Genomic DNA, 18,503 nt, shown 5'->3' with positions numbered 1-18,503 from the left:
GGTATTTTTATTTTTCGTTGTTGTGACGTCACTTCATACACGGCTCGGGGTTTGCATACAACCGCCATACGTGCGTCCGTAATCTGTTACAATATTGCAAAACAATTGATTATCGATTGTATAGATATATTTCTTAACAACAACTCTTTCGAATGTAACAATATAAACTAAACTCATACCTTATGTACCGGTTGGAATGATAATTTGTCGCCGTAAAGAAAACAACACTACAGTCTTATTTTAAAACTTTCATAGAAAAAAATAAATTCAGATAACTTGATTATGTAGTAGAGCCAGCATATATTTAATGTAGCCGCATTCAGCATCAATCACCGCTACGATACAGGTCCGGAATTAAGAGCATGCTTTTTCCACAAGCGTCGACGGGAGTTCGGCGAATACTCGGCGGGTGGCTGCGATCAGGCTGGCCTTTAATGTTGTGGGAGATCATGTTGGTAATGTTCCCGACGTATGATGAAACGAAGTAGTCCAGTGGGTTCAGATTGGACGAGGAGCGGTTCCAGTGAGAGAAGAGTACAAAGTCGTAACACTCCTTCTGAAGCCAAGCCTTGGTCTCTTTGGACATGTAGGTGCTACACCCAGGGTCTACCAGCGGCAACCTGATTGCACCAGGGGATGACCACACTCTTCAGCACCAGGCACACTTTGGAGTTGACTTTCAAGTCGACTTCGCAGATGTGAGGTGGCATGATATGATTCTCACTTGAAACAATATCAAAGACAACCACCCGGCCGGAAACTTCGTTGAGCTGTGCCCTCAATCGTTGAACTGTCCAGATTTGCATTTTGAGTGTGTTGGCAATGGTCCTATTGTTATACAAGTTGTACAGCTGCGCACTTCTGATCTCGCTCGTAACTTTCAGATATAATAGAAGGCTCTTATCGCTCTTGAGATTTGTACACAATTGGCCAACTAGGAGATGGTCTGCAAAAAAAAGAAAACCGTTTTTCATCAAACGGAAATGGAATTATGTCGTCTTTTCTAGGACGACAATTTTATCGTTCTATCCTGCACAACAATTGGAAGCAGAATAGCACTAATATATGCTAGTCTGATAGTGTCTCACCTAGAATGAAAATCTATAGAAATGAGGCAACATTAATATGGGCAAAATATCAAAGCGGTATTCAGAAAATCTTGGAACAGATACTTAGGTAATTGTTTTATCCTTTAGGCATCAAACAATTACACAATACACTCCAGACCCTACACCCCAAAATTAAATTCACCATAGAACATAGTTACAAAGAATTACCCTTCTATATACATAGATTAAAATTAGAAATCAAACTATTATCAGAGACATTAATCACAAATGCACAGACACTCAAAAATATCCCCATTTTAAAAACGCTTACATCAAAAGCAACGTAAAATATATACTCTATTCCTTTAAACGATAATCTGTACTATATTCCCAAACTCTTCTGAATAGTTCGATCGGAAGAACTACGAAAGAACCACCGGAAAAATATAAGATGAGCAAATATCAACTCAAAAAATATTTTTAAAAAAAAACAGATCTTATCATACCCTTCAACTAACAATTCATAAAGTACAAACTAACAACTGTACACTTAAATAGTCCTCATTTTATGCGCTAAAAATGTAGAAAATACTCAGAAAAGACATGACAAAGAACACACATACAGATCCTGACCGGTAAATAAAAAGAACTCACATTTTCAAAACTTTCTTTTGGTACAAAACATCATCGAAACACAAAGTGTATAAGAACACTAAACAGGAGAAATATAAAAAAACAACTTTAAAAGTTTTTAAATATGAAATAAATAATTAATTTATAAATGTTGATGGCTTCACTTTAATAATTAAATATATAATACATATGCTTATGCATACATACACATACACACGTGTGTATATATATATATATATATATATATATATATATATATATACTTGTTTATTGTTATATAAACATGCTCACATCCCGCTGCTACAAATAGCCACTTGTTTCAATCAAACAATAGATATCATCAGGCAGCGACTTGACTATTCAAAAGTTCAATGAATAGAGATTATTCATTGAACTTTTGAATAGTCAAGTCGCTGCCTGATGATATCTGTTGTTTGAAACAAGTGGCTATTTGTAGCAGCGGGATGTGAGCATTTTTATATAACAATAAACAAGTATTATCAGCTCATTTTATTGAGCACTATCTAACAACCTCGTTGAATTCATTAGTCCATTACTTTTGAATAAAAAACCCGAGTATATATATATATATATATATATATATATATATGCATACATACATATATATAGTAAGTTATAAAATACATATGGCAATTAAGCTACACAGAATATTCCGTGTTTCAGCCACGCTATAGCCTGATGAATCCTAGCGTGGATGAAACGTGGAATATCCTGTGTAGCTTAAACACGGAATATTCTGTGTAGCTTAATTGCCATATAATTTTATAACTTACTATCTAGCCCTACCTACGTATTGAGAACTGTTGAAGTAAATACTTAAAGTTTACGCATAAATGTATACTTTCGTATATTAATTTATGTGATTAAATTAAGTAGTCATATATATATATATATATATATATATATATATATATATATATATATATCCGAGATGAGGGGTTGGAAAAGACAGTGGTAAAACGTAGAAACCAGTTTTATGTAATATATTATGAAACAGACATCAATAAAAGTGTGGTCCACTACGTTATTGCTCATGAAGACACCAATTCAAAAGCAAATACTAAAATTCCCTTAAGCCGATAAGCATCACTTTGAAAGAGGAAAGGTGACTGTTTTTACATTCTAGAGAGAAAACACTTTGAATGACTTAACTTAATCATTAATCTGCATTGGAAATGAATTCATTTCTCCGTGTCAAAAGGCAAAAGTGGATACAAAATGTTATCATTTTGATTTTCTCTTGCAGACACAATCGACACCTTTATTTAAAACAATTTAATGCGATAATTGTGCAAATCAATTTCTACAGTGATTAAGGGGTAAATATATTGTTTAGAGAAAGCAGATTCTTTATCCATCGTTGGGGAAATTGCTAGTGTGTACGTATTACTTGTTTCCAATGTTCATAATGACGACGTATACTCTCCTGTACGCGATGTTCCTCTTTGAAAGAAAGAAATATCTGGCGAACGAAATATTTTATCACTGTATTTGTTACTAAGCGAACTTTTCTGTAATTAGATTTAGTCTTATTTGCGTTAATTTCTATATTAAATTATTGTTTTATAACTTGCGTTCTGATTATAGTGCGGTCTATTATATGTTCTTAAAAACATCCGCTCAATTTGTCTGTCTCCCTCTCGTTTTCTGTTCCCCTTCTCTAATATTTGCTTACACATTCTAATTTCGTTCTATTTTTTGGTAAAAAATCTACTGCTCAGATCAAACTAAAATTTAGCATGGAAGTTCATTATGATAATTTGCAACGAACAGAGTATTATTATAACGGTTCGCATATTAGGATTAATAGTGATTAATAAGGATTAGAACTTAATGTAAAAATATGCACAATTTTAAGCATATTAAGTCATCAATTTGGGGTATTCTAAGCACATCGGCTATAACCTTTTCTGTTGTAACTTCATTATATATATATATATATATATATATATATATATATATATATATATATATATATATACAGGGGGATCCAAAATTAGGTAGACAGTGGTCAAAAAAAGAAAAACGTATAAAGTTTAAGGCATTTATTATACATACAAACAAATGTTGCATAAACAAGTAATAATTAGCACGTATAATAAGAAACACATAATAGGAAGCCTTATTTCCGCAGGTATTCAAATTGCTTGCCGTCAGCGTTAACACATTCCTCTAATCGAGAACGAACACTCATGCACACTCTAGAACAAAGATCTTTATCAGCATCAATTTCCTGACAAGCTTCGAAAATGAACTGAATCATGTTTTCGACAGTGCAAGGCTTGCGTGCAAAAACCTTATCTTTTACTGTGCCCCAAAAAAAGAAATCCATAGGAGTTAAATCTGGCGAGCGCGGTGGTCAGTCGATGGCGCCACGGCGTCCAATCCATCTGTTGGGAAATTTTAAGTCAAGTAGTGCTCGCACAGTGAGTGCAAAATGAGGTGGGGCCCCGTCTTGTTGAAAATAAAAGTCATCATTTTGGTATTGTTCACGTACTTGGGGTATTATTGTATCCTGCAACATGTTTAAGTACACAGTTTGATCAATGCTTGTGTGAAGAATAATGGGGCCAACAACACCTTTGCAAGAAATCCCGGCCCATACTGTTACCCCGGGTTGATTGGGTTGTTTTTCAATAGTGATGCTAGGGTTTTTGGTTGCATAATAAACGCAATCGTGTCGATTAACGGCACTTGATAATTTAAAGTTTGCTTCGTCAGACCATACAATTTTATTTAGAATAGCGTTACCTTCAAGTTCCTCGCTCAGGATGTTTTCAGAAAGTTGTAAACGACGATCTTCCAATAAACCATGTATCAATCGAGGCGTGTACATCTTTAGACCGGCACGATTCATCAGGCGTCCCAATGATTTACGCTCAATACCAAGTTCATATGAGACTGTGTATTTCGATTTCTGTGAGCTCTGAGTAAATGCCTGAGCAACTTTGAATTCATTTTCTTGTGTGGTCACAGTAATTGGTCGACCACTTCTCGGTGCATTGTGGATACTCCCTGTCTGTTCAAATTTGTCATGCAGTCGATAAACCGTGAGCCTTGTTGGGGGAGGTGTTGCAAAGGTTTTGACCCACTGTTCTCTTACGCGTTCACTATTTTCTGTCTTCCAGTATTTTTTAATATCCATTTTCGCTGTTCGTCAGTCAAATTACCGGCCATGGTTAAATTGCCAATTTAACTGAAAAAATAAAAATAAATGATTCAAAGTACATGCACTTTAATCGAAAGGAAATGTAATTAATAAAAACAAAAGACTAAAAGTATATGCATTTTTACTTTAAGGTATGTAGCTTTCAGTTCAATAAAATGTCAATAATTTCAATACTGTATACCTACTTTTGCACTGCCCGTATATATATATATATATATGTGCTACTGGTACCATGTAACCCAGTACTACCTGCCTCATAGTCGGGTCACCGGCGACTAAACTGGTTCCCCCACCAGACTTGTTTGGTGAGGAGGGCGGCTAGTCTCCCTGAAGGATTAAAAACAAGACCTTCCAAAGGGCGAATGAACTCTTTTTCTGGGCCAACGGCCAACTAGCACCGTGTATATTTGTGTGTGTGTATATGTGTATTGGGGTGGAGAGAGCTCCCATAAGCCGTGGTGAAGGCAACCTTTCTAGGAGAAGCAAATCTCTGATTTAAAAAACCATAAAGCGGAAGACCATTACCCGCATTAAGCTGGTCTGCAGTTTAATTTGTTGCTGGCTATCTTGCTCTTGCTTGTTGCTGGATCTCAACATTTTGAACCGAGAGAGAGAGAGAGAGTCTTAGCTGTTGTACAAAGCTAAGACTCTGTAACATCATATTTGTATAGATACTCCCTCAGCCATTTGGGCTCATGGATTTTAAATGTCTGAGGGAGTGACACTCGTCTGACAAGACGTTGCAATCATCATATATATATATATATATATATATATATATATATACAATGAAATAAAAAAAGATTTAGTGTTTACATGAAATACGCAATAGTAAATTCAATCTAATATAAATACCAGGATTTATATACAGATAATTTAATACCAACCGAATAAAAATACTCAATACACAATAGAGAGTAGAGCTCATTATGAGAGAAAGAATATTAAAACTGTAAGTTGAAATGTACAATCAAAATTTATTGCACGACTGAATATTCCAAAACACAATTTACAAAATTCTTATTCGGCGGAGTTTCAAAGAACGATGAGAAGAATAACAAGAATCGCATTCTTTGAAACTACGCGGAATAAGGAATTTGTAAATTGATTTTTCAGTCGAACAATAAATTTTGATTGTAAATTTCAACTCACAGTTATAATTTTCTTTAACACACATACACACACACAAATATGTATATATATATATATATATATATATATATATATATATATATATATATATATATATATATATATATATAATAGAAGAATTGACATAAAGACATTTATTTAAAGAATATCAAAATATTGGTCACTTCACCTCATCCTGTTTTCTCTAAAGATAAAACTGCAAATGTCTTTTGTTTCAGAATCTTCTATTAATAAATTTCTCATCAAAATTTCACGCCGACCTTCTCATCTACCTAATTTTCATCTTCTAATGTAATTAATATGAACTCATTATTTGCGCCGGGTTAGTGTGTTTGCGGACTTTGGATCCTGTGTTGAGGGGAAAAAGTTTGGAGGAAGCGGTACGGAAAAGGTGAGAGTATTTTAAAACCAATTTGACGTTGTGTTTTATTTCTTCGAACTTTATTCCCATATCATCATTTTTCCCCATTCATTTCTTTTTAGCTTTATTTTATCTTGCATGGCTTTTTCAACTTTATGCCTTTCTAAAAATCTCATTATGTCCTCTTTTTATTGTTTGTTATTTTCTTCATCTTTCTCGCTGTCCTTTTATATTCTTCTCGCTTTCGTTATCTAAGAGTTGCGTACTCTTTCTCATTCTATTTAATTACTTATTTATATCCGTTCTTCGCTAAGGATTCTTCTCATTCACTTAAAAATGTGTTATATTTTTTTTAGTTTCGCCAAGACTCTCTTGCATACATATTTTATAGTTAATATGTTTAAATCTTATTAAAAAGATCAATGTTCAAATAAAATTAAAAATTTCAATTAATTTAAACCATATGACTTTAAATTAATTTAAAATTTTTATTCTTTGATTCAAGCAATAAATTTTGAATTTTATTTGAAATTGATCCTTTTAAGCGAAATACAAAGATATTAACTAGAATCTATATTTGCTCTATCGAGTATATTGACTGGGACTGTCTTATTATGAATATTTTTTCTAGTATTCTATAAGGCTATGAACAATTAGATTCACCAACCTGTAATCTAATTCAGTTCAATACGTAAATTGCACACACACGTTACACACACACACACACACACACACACATATATGTGTGTGTGTGTGTGTGTGTGTGTGTGTGTGTGTGTGTGTGTGTATAGAGAGAAAATTTGTACTTTAACGGTTTTAAGACCTTTTTATGAATAAACATTATTTTATTAAAACAAATTCAGTATTTCGATTTGAAAACAATTCTACATTCAGTTTTTTTTGTTTTTATTTTTCACGTCGCATAATGGTGATAATCCTTGGGATGTCTTAAAATGTTGCTGAAAGCTTGAATGTTTATTAAACTGTGAAATATTTGGCTACGAAGGGATCAAAGTTGGAAGAGTTTACCTTTGCAGCATACCAAAGTCCGCCGCCAATTTTGGGTCTAAACACTTGAAATTTTAGATGTATATATATATAATAAATTCCACAGCTAAACAACGTCGAAGCCCACAAGAGCCATGACAGTCAACAAACCGGAAGTCCAAGACTCGAGTTTCGCCCTCATTTGGGCTCATCAGTTAGACAACTTATATACTCATCAGTTAGACATATATATATATATATATATATATATATATATATATATATATATATATATATATATATATATACGGCATAATCGCGTTAACACACCGGTTCTCGTCAGATCACCGAAGTAAAGCAAAGTTGAGCCTTGTTAGTACCAGATGGGTGACCATTTGGGAATTCTAGGCGCTGGATGTGCTCTCCGTTTATATTGGCATTTGTTTCCATTAGTCCTATACTTCACTTGCCACTGGTATTAAACAATGTCCTCTCAGCAGAAGTGTAGTTGGAGATTGCGCACTTTCTGCCACAAACATTTCACGCGCAACCAACCATTCTTGGGTATCCATAATATGTCCAAGACTGAAGGAGCCTGCTTTATATATATATATATATATATATATATATATATATATATATATATATATTCAAATATGTATGAATAAAAAATCAATACGAAAAATATATAAATGTTTATATATTTTCTGTATTTATTTTCTGTGTGTTGACATGTAGGAATACAAAATATCTTTGGAAAAAAACAAAAATGTATCCTTCAAAAGCACATAATTTTCGACCTTCCTCAGTGTGAATATATATTTAAAAGAGTATAGCCGTCAACAATTGTGGGTTTTCAGTCTTTTATAATGATAAAAGACTGAAAACCCCACATTTGTTGATGGTTACACTCTTTTAAATGTATATATATATATATATATATAGAGAGAGAGAGAGAGAGAGAAAGAGAGAGTGTATGAATACGTATCATATAAGTATATGATTATACATCAGCATATAAATGAAATGATTAAAATTTAAAAAAACTAACAAAACATAAATAATCATCATTGAGAAATGATTATGCTTTTTCTAACGATAGTTTTGCTATTGAATAGATTCTGATCGAGAAAACAGCAACGTTCCCCTCTTTGTCAGAAACATCGCTTAGCGACTATGAGGACGAAAGGATAAAATAAAGGGATCGAGAGCTACAAGACTGTCGAAAGTAAACTCGAAATTCATTTTCTAGCTTCATTAAATGCAATATTCGTAATTTTTTATGACTATTTTCTCCTTTTGTGTTTTGTTAATTCCACATTGCTTATGACTCTTTCACAAAAATGTTCGCCATTCCCCCCACCTATTTCCAAGCATATTTTTAATTGAAACTACAAGTTTCGCTACAGTGTCATCATCTGCCATAGAAGCCAGTAACTTATTAACTGAATTAATCGATTAATGTTGTAATGAGTTAATCCCCTTTGCAACATAATCTAAAGCATGGCTTCCTCTTATTAAAATGGGAAAAGAGTGCGCGATTCCAGCGGTGGTGACATTATTTGGGCGCGGAATAGGTGTAGTCTGTAAACCTCCCAATCCGGACACGTTAGCATTCATCATCCGCCAATGTCTTTATTAGAGTTGCGGGAAAACGTTAGTTTAAAGATTAGTGTAACTCGAATTTAGTCGGGGATGACGTAACCTAATCTCATAATCGGAACGTTTTGTGTAACGGTCGTAGTCAATTTTGCGGTGGCGGACACGACGATATCATTGGAAGCTATTATTGAAATACGCAACAGGTTTATAACAAGCTAATGTTCTTAATAACATGCACATATACGTACACATATCACGTGTATGACGGTAGCTTGCAACAACCAGGGTTTAGCAACTTAGTTCATTTGGTACCCAGTTTTAAAGGATAAACCTCATAGCAACCGGCGCAATCAAAATTAACGTTTTAAAAAAGAAAGATAAGAGTTTCGAAGACATTATATAATATGTTGTCCACATTTTTCTCATCAGCTATATAGACACACACACGCCTCCTGATATAAATATATATATATATATATATAATTATTTCGACAGCCAAACAACGCCGCAGCCTACAAGAGCCATGACAGCCAACAAACCGGAAATCCAAGACTTGAGTTTCGCCCTCATTTAGGCTCATTAGACAGACATATCCGAACCCGGGATTCGAAAACCCGTATTCGGATATGTCTAATTGATGAGCCCAAATGAGGGCGAAACTCGAGTCTTGGACTTCCGGTTTGTTAGCTGCCATGGCTTCTGTGAGCTGCAGCGTTGTTGTGCTGTGGAAATATGTATAAAATCTCACATTCTTAAATTTATATATATATATATATATATATATATATATATATATATATATATACATAAGTATGTGACTAAGTAAAATTATAAACCGGAATAATGTTAAATTATCTTTTTCGACGTTGACTAATTTAGTTAAAACTATTATAAGTTCTAACAATGCAAAAATAAACAAAGGGACAAATGTAGGAGGATTATAAAATAATCAAAACATTTAAGTTAATTCAGTTTGCAATTGTAGGAATATTGATGAATATCCATTTGAAGGGAAATGTCTTATTTCTAATATAGCATATAGATGTGTTGTAACAGATAATAACAGAATTAGAACATATATTGGGGCCACAGGTTTTAGCTTTAAAGAAAGAGTCAATAATCATATAGCATCCTTAAAAATACTACATGCTAACAGTAAGAAGAAACCAACATATTTAGCAAATTGGATTAGAGAATTAAGGAAAAACAAAATTGAATACAAATATAAATGGTCGATATTGGGTAGTGCCAGTAAATACTCACCACACAAGTCGGGTCGATGTAACCTTTGCAATCTCGAATCGTATTATATAATAATATCTAAAGAATACCTTCATAACAAACGTTAGGAAATAATTCAAAATCGTTTACATAAATCAAAATATGCATTATCGCGATTAAAACCTAATTAGTAAAATTATTAAATTGAAATTGAATTAACGTACTAAGCAAGTAAAGTTATTTTTTATTTATTAAGACTAAAATGTAACTAAATAAAGTTTAGAATAAAAATGAAAATAATAACTTTAAATTAATAATAAAGGTTAGGTAAACAATTAAATCTAAATTAAATATAACAATTGATTGTAAGGATAAATTTAACAGTAAATAAAAAGGGAAGGATATGAATGTTTCTGTTGTACTATTTAGTATGATTTCAAATTATCATGTTAGGATATAATATAAATAATATCAAATTCTATAGTAGTAATTTATAAGCGGTTTAATTAGATGTAATAAGTAACGAATTGACTTAAATAAAACATTATTTGGGAAATAGATTTTAAAAAAGGGAAGGAGGAGAGAAGGAGAAATATATATATATACATATATATGTGTGTGTATTTTAATATATATATATGTTTGTGTATATATATGTATATATGTAACTACCTTAATAGCATAATTTTAAGTATTTTCCATATGAAGAAATATAAAAATAATTAGCTAATGAAAATAAACAATATAAATAAAACTTTATAACCTTGTTATATAGATCTAATGAATTTAGGTAATGATAGCATATAGGATGGAAAAATATATCTAAATTAATATTTGATATGAACAATGAAGATAAGTATGTTAATTTATTACACATAATATATTATTTTAATGTGGAGTGATAAAAAAGAGAGTCCACCTACATTATACAATTAGGAGTGGAGGAAGAATTAAATATTAAATTAGTATAGGGAATAGAAATGGATCATGATATTATTGCTTAGTTTAATAGTAATGTTTATAGGTGGTAAATTTAAGTTTGTTAAGTAAGGTAATTTATGGATTAGAAGAAGAAAAAAAATAAATGGTAATAATCATAATATTAGACATGTATTTATAGTAATCAGACTCCAAATATTGATCTAGAAAATAAAATGTATATGATGCAACAAGTGATTAATTATTGATTTATAAGTGGTTTCAAATATATGAGCCAAATGGTTAATTGTTAGAATGAATGTATAAATCAATGTTATAGTTATAATAATATATATCTATTGTAAATCTACTAAGATAAACTATAGATTTTTTTAATATATATACTCATTAAAGTAACGTCTATAAATTCATTTGGGAATTATTAGTTAAATTTAATTAAAAAATTAAATAAAAAATAAATAAAAAATAAAATTTAATTAGGTACACAGGAGAGAGGGGTTAAAGTATAAGGAAAACCTGGGTTGGATATGGTCTATAATTTTTAGGTCTAAACAATATTTATAAATTTTATTAACTTGAATTAAAATTAGAATTGTTTTAACTGAAATATATATTTATTTAATTATACTTAGAATAACATGTTATCAGAGGTAGAAACTCTGAAACATACTTATTAGAGAACTAGGATATATACAATGATAACAAAAATTCTGCTTGAATAAGGAACAAGTTCGTAAAATGTTTATTAAAACTAGATTGTCGTATGTAGAATTGAGTTAAGTTTGTGAAATGTAAAAATTAAAAATATTACTTTCAATATAAATAATAATGATGGTGCTGATATTGATACTAATAAGACAAGCTACCACATGTAGAGACCTAGACGACCCATGTAGATTATGCCTTTATGAAAAATTTGCTATCCTGTACTTTAAAGAACCCCAACATCTATTAAACTGTAGAAGAGAAATAGCAAACAATTGTGTTCACAGGATAAAATTTACTCTAGGATAGCGATACAAAATAATTTTAAAAATAAGAAAAACAATAGAAAATAAACAAATAATAAATTAAATAAACATGAATATACATAAACTATCACAAATATATGTATGTATATATATATAAACTAACATAAAAAATAAACAAAAACCTAACCTAGATTTAAAACAGGTCATGAAATTAGATATCCAGGCTAAATAGAGCACACACAAAGGAACAGGTCAACCAGAGGTCAAATAGGTCTTTGTCCGGTAAGTGCATGTTTATTGGTTGATAGGAAGGGCGCGATGGATACTAGAAAGCTGATTAGATAACTAAAATCTCAATAGAAAGTGCGTATATAAAAACGACAGACAACCACAAAATTCAATATATATATATATATATATATGTTTTGTGTACATTTTAAGTTACAAACGTATATGAAATAATTGAGATGTAAAATACTGTTTTGTTTTAAATCCACAGAATAGTTTTGCATGACAAACAACTGATAACCCTAACAATAATATTAAATGTAGCGTGTTTTTTTTACAAACTAATGAAGTTATTGCAAGAGATTAATCAAATTATAAGCAAAAGAGCTTTCCATCGAATGAATTTGAAAACATCTATATATATATCTATATATATATATATATATATATATATATATATATGTGTGGGGGGGGCATAAATATATATATATATATATATATATATATTTATATATATATATATATATGCATATATATAATTTTTAATGTTGATAAACTACCAGAATACATATATATATGCACACAATATATGTAGATTGTACTGCATAATCAGTTTTATCACTGCAGTTAAGCAACATTGGGCGTGGTCAGTACTCAAATAAGTGACCAGTCAAGCATTTCAGGTATTGTATGTGCTCTCCTCTTATCTCGGCATTGCTTCCAATCGTTCTACACTTCCCCTTTGCCAATGGACTCAATCAGTGTCAATTCAGGAAAGGTAACGTTGTGGATTACTGAACCCTAGCTTACCAATTTCATGTGTAAAAACTCTTACTGGAGTTATCCAGTGTATTTCGATACTGAACCGAGTCATCGCATATGTAGATACGTATATGCACATACGCAGATAGACATGAGAGAAATGAGTACAAGTGCAGAAAGAAATGGGCATGGCTATATATAAATGTAGAGTAATATCAAAGGTACGTTCATATTTATATCGTTCTATACCTCCTATGTGCCGTTGTAGGAGTCGACTCGCTACTGGGCCTATACAACATTGTACACGTTTCTATCTCATCAGGTTTATTGCATTATTTATTTATTCATTCACATTTTTTATCATCTATTTTTTATTCAAGGAATATATTCCACGCGATAGGGAGCTCAAAGGTGGCGTTTGAGATCTGGCGCTGACCCTTCCAATAAAAAGTGGACAGCAGTGGACAGGTCGTGTATCGTGGCTTGACGATTGCCGGCTTCCTAAAACAAACAATTTATGGAGGTCTGATGCATCACCGATGGCCAAAATATCCTACGAATATTGTGAGGTATTTTGATTGTTTTTTTTTCAATATTTTATGAGTTTTGAGTGCCTGATACCATAAATAGAAAACAAATCACCTTTATATATATATATATATATATATATATATATATATATATATACTAGCAGACGTACCCGTCGTTGACTGGGTTAAAAAACAGCCTACAGAAAATGGACTGTGATTGATGAAAGTATGATAGATTATGAAAAGGAGGGGATTGTAAAGAGATAGGTTTTGATATTCAAAAAATTTACCCTAAGCAAAATATGATGAAAGTAAAGATAATTTTCGCAAAAATATATTTTTCATATCAATTTTGTTTCCATTCGTAGCCAAGAGTGACCAACAAAATGATGTTTCCTTACAAAGAGAAAATGGTATATATATATATATATATATATATATATATATATATATATATATTTATTTATATATATTTATATATATATACAAGAAATAAATGTTACCATAGTCAATAAAAGTTACTTTTATGGCAGAAAAGTTCATTGGTTTGTATTTTTAAGTAGTTTGTATTTTTTTTTTAATTCACGAACTGATTTTATAAAAAATAAAAATGGCAGCGCCTTTGAAATGAAGAGCCCCGTTTTCAATTTGAAGGAGGGGTACCTGACCATTCTGTGTTAACAATTGAAGAGAGTTCCTTCAACGTAAGGAGTATTTATAAACATATTTTAATGTTTTCCGTTATTTTGAGCTTGAGGAATATTCGATTATGCTATGTGTAGTTTATATAAAAATTAATTTAAGTAGTGATCGCCTCAAATTTCGTTTTAATTTCAGTTCGCTGAAATTATTTCAAGTAAAGATCATTAAAAATTATTCCAAAACAAAAAAAACATGGACTGAACTTTTTTGACTATGGTAAAATTTATTTCTTGTATATTTATGGCTCATGAAAAAGAAAATTTTTAAAAATTAATTAAAAAAACTGCTACATTTTTTGATTAATCAAAAAGTAAAAAGAAAAATTAAGGGACCTAAAAATAATTAGTTAGTGTTAAAATCTGAAATTAATGTTTTTCATATTTATTTTGGAAATGATCTTATTGGAGCTCTATGATAAACCTTTGCCCTGCTCAAAGGCTCCATGGTGTCCTGAATTTGAGAAAACCCTGAACTAGAGGTTATATGCGGGTTATTTCTTTTTCATTTTTGTAAGAATTTGTTTGATTCCCACTTATATCAATTCTTATTTATCAAAGCTAGAAATATTTTTAACAAGTGAAGCATGCATGGTCCCACGTGAATGCACAGTAAACGAGGCATAGAAAAAATGACTAGGTTCGGCATCTGGCCTCCCTCCATTTAGCCCCAAAAGTCCCTAGAGGATGTCAAATCCTGATGAAAATGAACAAACGGTGCAGTTTTACGCCTTAACATATGTAAATTTGAGTTCAAAAAGAAATTATTAAGTCCATTATTCCCCACCATTTAGCCCCAAAAATTCCCAAGGCCTTAACATATTTAAATTTGAGTTCAGCACCATGCAAAACTGCTAAGTAGACATACACAGAAAATTTTGGACAAATATGGTAAAATAGTCCCAAAAATGGAGTGTTTTTATTAGCCCTAAAAGAGCCCCTGGGGCACACCCAAGAGTTATTGCGAAGTATAGACAAACAAAATTATATAGAAATCAGCTAGTTACAATTTTTCAGAAAGTTTTATAAAAACCCAAGGCATTAATTTTTTTTAATAAGTACAAAAGTGTCAATTTTAGCCATTTTAACCCGAAAGGCACCCCTAGAGGGTGCAACGGGGGTTTCCCCGGAAAATCCGTTCTGGTTCTTTTTTACTCATATCCTGTTTAATGTTTGTGCAAAATTTCAAAAAATTCCAAGTGCGGATGGATGATCGGGCAAACGGACAAGGGTGAATTTACGGGTCCATCCTCCTTTTGTCGGGGAAAGGGTGTAAAAATATTTTTCAATCTATCTATTAATGTCAACCGTTATTTCTAATCTTTATATACACCTGGCCTTTGGGCTAAAATCTAAGTGTAGTATCTGTTCCGATTCTACACTTAAGGTAATTTGTACTTAGTCAATGTAGATGAAACGCTTTATAATAAGACAATTTGCATTTTTTGCAACTGTCAGAATGCCCTTTTAAAGGGAAGATGGTTTTGCATCACATTGAAAATGACATTGTTTCACATTTTGCTTTCGTTAAAAAGTAAATACTTTTTTCATGTCTAATGCTCCGCATTTCATGATCAATGAAGTGTATTAATCAACATTTCATGATCAATGAAGTGTATTAATCAACATTTCATGATCAATGAAGTGTATCAACATCATCAATTAATAAAATAGTACAATATAAAGCTAACACTAAAGATAAAAGATAAAGAAAGGAATAAAAACTGAGCTGTAAATACAAACTACACAAAATTTGAGTATATTCTCAAATCAAAGGGTCGTAATTACGCCGCGTATAATTCAAGACTAACGTTTTTAAAAATAAAGAAATAAAATCATATTTAATTGATATCTTACACAAATGACGCTTTCAAAATTGTATTACCAAATATAAATCAAATTTTGATGTAGAACAATCATTTACTATATTATTTAATTCTATTTAACTTATTTTTAAATGGTCTCAGAAGATAGCGTTGGTTCGGGAGCGCATGCCCCCTGTATTGTAACAAAAATAATATGATCATGTTACCGTGTTGCCCAACATATATATTTCAACTTTTATAATGATCGGTTAATTAGTTTAGAAAAAACCCTGTGCATATATGTGCATATTTTACAAGAGCCATAACAGCACACAAACCGGAAGCCCAGGATTCGAGTTTCACCCTCATTTGTGCTCATCAGTTGAACACATCCGAATTCGGAATTCGAAATCCCGTGTTCGGATGTGTCCAACTGATGAGCACAAATAAGGGCGAAACTCGAGTCTGCGGCTCCCGGTGTGTTGGCTATCATGGAACTTGTGAGCTGCGACGTTGTCCGACTGTGGAAATAATCAAATATTCTCTCACATTTGGAAGGATAGATATATATATATATATATATATATATATATATATATATATATAAGAGAAAATAGTTAATATGACATGCTAAAACACTTTGAAAAAGAGTTAAAAACATATTTAATCTGAAAAGAAGTGGATAGTCCTTAATCCGCGGAGTTTCGAAGAAATACTTTCCTTCTCATCAGAGGGTAGGAATTAGCAAAATTCGGGATCGGATTTTGCATACAAAAGTATTTGATGAAACTGAAACTTAGTTAAAGATCTTACTTGATAACAAAAAGTGAAGCAGAGGGAATATGGTGAAGAAAAAGGTGATTTCACGTGAATGGATAGTCTGATGAAAGGTAAAGTTTCCAATAACGGTTAAATCCAAAAATATAAATCCATACAAATGTATATATATATAGAGAGAGAGAGAAAGATAGATAGATATATTGATGTTTCATGTATTTTCACATATACTGTTACTAAAATGTGCATATCTTCTCCGAATTTACTTTATTTGGCCTGAAACTTGAAGTCGTCTGTGTAACTTGATTGCCGTAGCTATATTTTCGTGCTATATATACACATAATATATAAGCATAATATATATTTGTTATATATATGCATAGCATACGTGTGTGAGCGTGCGTGTGTGTGTGCGTGCGTGTGTGTGTGTGTGTGCGTGTGTGTGTATGGGTGTGGGTGGGTGTTCGGTGTTATACAGTAATATTGAATTTTTATAGAAATAATTTGAGGCGGATGTACCCAAGTTGCCCGAAATTTTCACAAAAACCCTCCTGCGAAAGAATTACTGCAAAGACGTTTTCACATTTCATTTCGTGTAGTAATCAGAAAAAATGCTTAGTAAAGTAATCGTTCACATTGATCTTGTATGTGTCTTTTATCTTCGCTGTTTTTTCTTTTTCTTTTTTTTTTTCTTTTTTTGTCAAGTTGTCATTTACTAAAAAATAAACGTTCTCAAATGTTTATCATGTAACTCACGAAATATAATTTATTTTTCACGGAATTTTCTTTTTAGTTTATCTTCAGTAGAAAATCATAACAGTTCATTTTTTATTTTCGTTGAGTTATTAGCTTGTTTAAATCTCATCTTGTTGTTAGAGCGGCCGACTATTAACATGATTGTTGCTGGTTCGATGGATGCTAGTCTAGATTCACTAAACAGCCGTGATATATCGAAAAAGCATTTCGGTTATTACCATATATGTATATATATTCTAAAGATTTGTCTATTGATGTATACATTGTCTATTCGTATATTTTGTATATTCTTTCTTTTGTTATATGCCATTATATGTTTGCTTTCATTGATTTAAGCCGTCTTTGTCAAGTTGAGTGTAATTAGCACAAAACTTCACATCCCTTCATCTTCTTTTTTTTACATCTGGGTCACCACTTATCAAGGCCCGAAGGCCACTCAGGGATAAGGGTTATCGCGTGTACAGTAATCAATGAGATAGTATTGTAGCAATCATTAGTATTGGGGGTTTTGATAGAGTGTCTTACTTAAGGGGGCGGTTTGTCAGGAGTTTGTTTATGTTGGACTTGAAGACGTCCAAGTTGTAGTCAGGTGGGAAACAGGCAAGGGCAGAGAGTTCCACCGGCGTGCAGTTCTAAGAAAGAAGCTTTGCTCATGGAATCTACGTTTGGATTTAGGAACAGATAAAGAGTGGGGAAAATTATTGACAGTAGTTTCAGCCAGACGGGTGTTTCTTGTGAAAGATTGGCGAGGGGGGACTAGGGATTGGAGCTCAGACGAGCACCTGCCATGGAAATAACGATAAAACAAAGACAGCCTCGTAACGTCTCTTCTCTTTTGCAGG

General features: G+C 31.9%; 1 protein-coding gene across 1 annotated transcript in view; it reads right to left on the bottom strand.

The window, feature by feature from the left end:
- Positions 1-3,733: 3,733 nt before the first annotated feature.
- LOC145284600 (uncharacterized) overlaps positions 3,734-18,503 on the bottom strand; it is a 586,277-nt gene continuing 571,507 nt past the window's right edge. The window contains exon 2 of the mRNA XM_080133510.1: positions 3,734-4,899. Coding sequence (XP_079989636.1) covers positions 4,063-4,848 — 786 coding nt within the window. The 5' untranslated portion in view covers positions 4,849-4,899 and the 3' untranslated portion in view covers positions 3,734-4,062. The remainder of the gene's footprint in view (positions 4,900-18,503) is intronic.

Source organism: Euprymna scolopes, chromosome 9, assembly GCF_053919585.1.
Source record: "Euprymna scolopes isolate OS-2025 chromosome 9, ASM5391958v1, whole genome shotgun sequence".
Taxonomy (NCBI): Eukaryota; Metazoa; Mollusca; class Cephalopoda; order Sepiida; family Sepiolidae; genus Euprymna; species Euprymna scolopes.
Note: the sequence above shows the minus strand (reverse complement) of the source record. Positions and strands in the feature narration are given on the sequence as shown.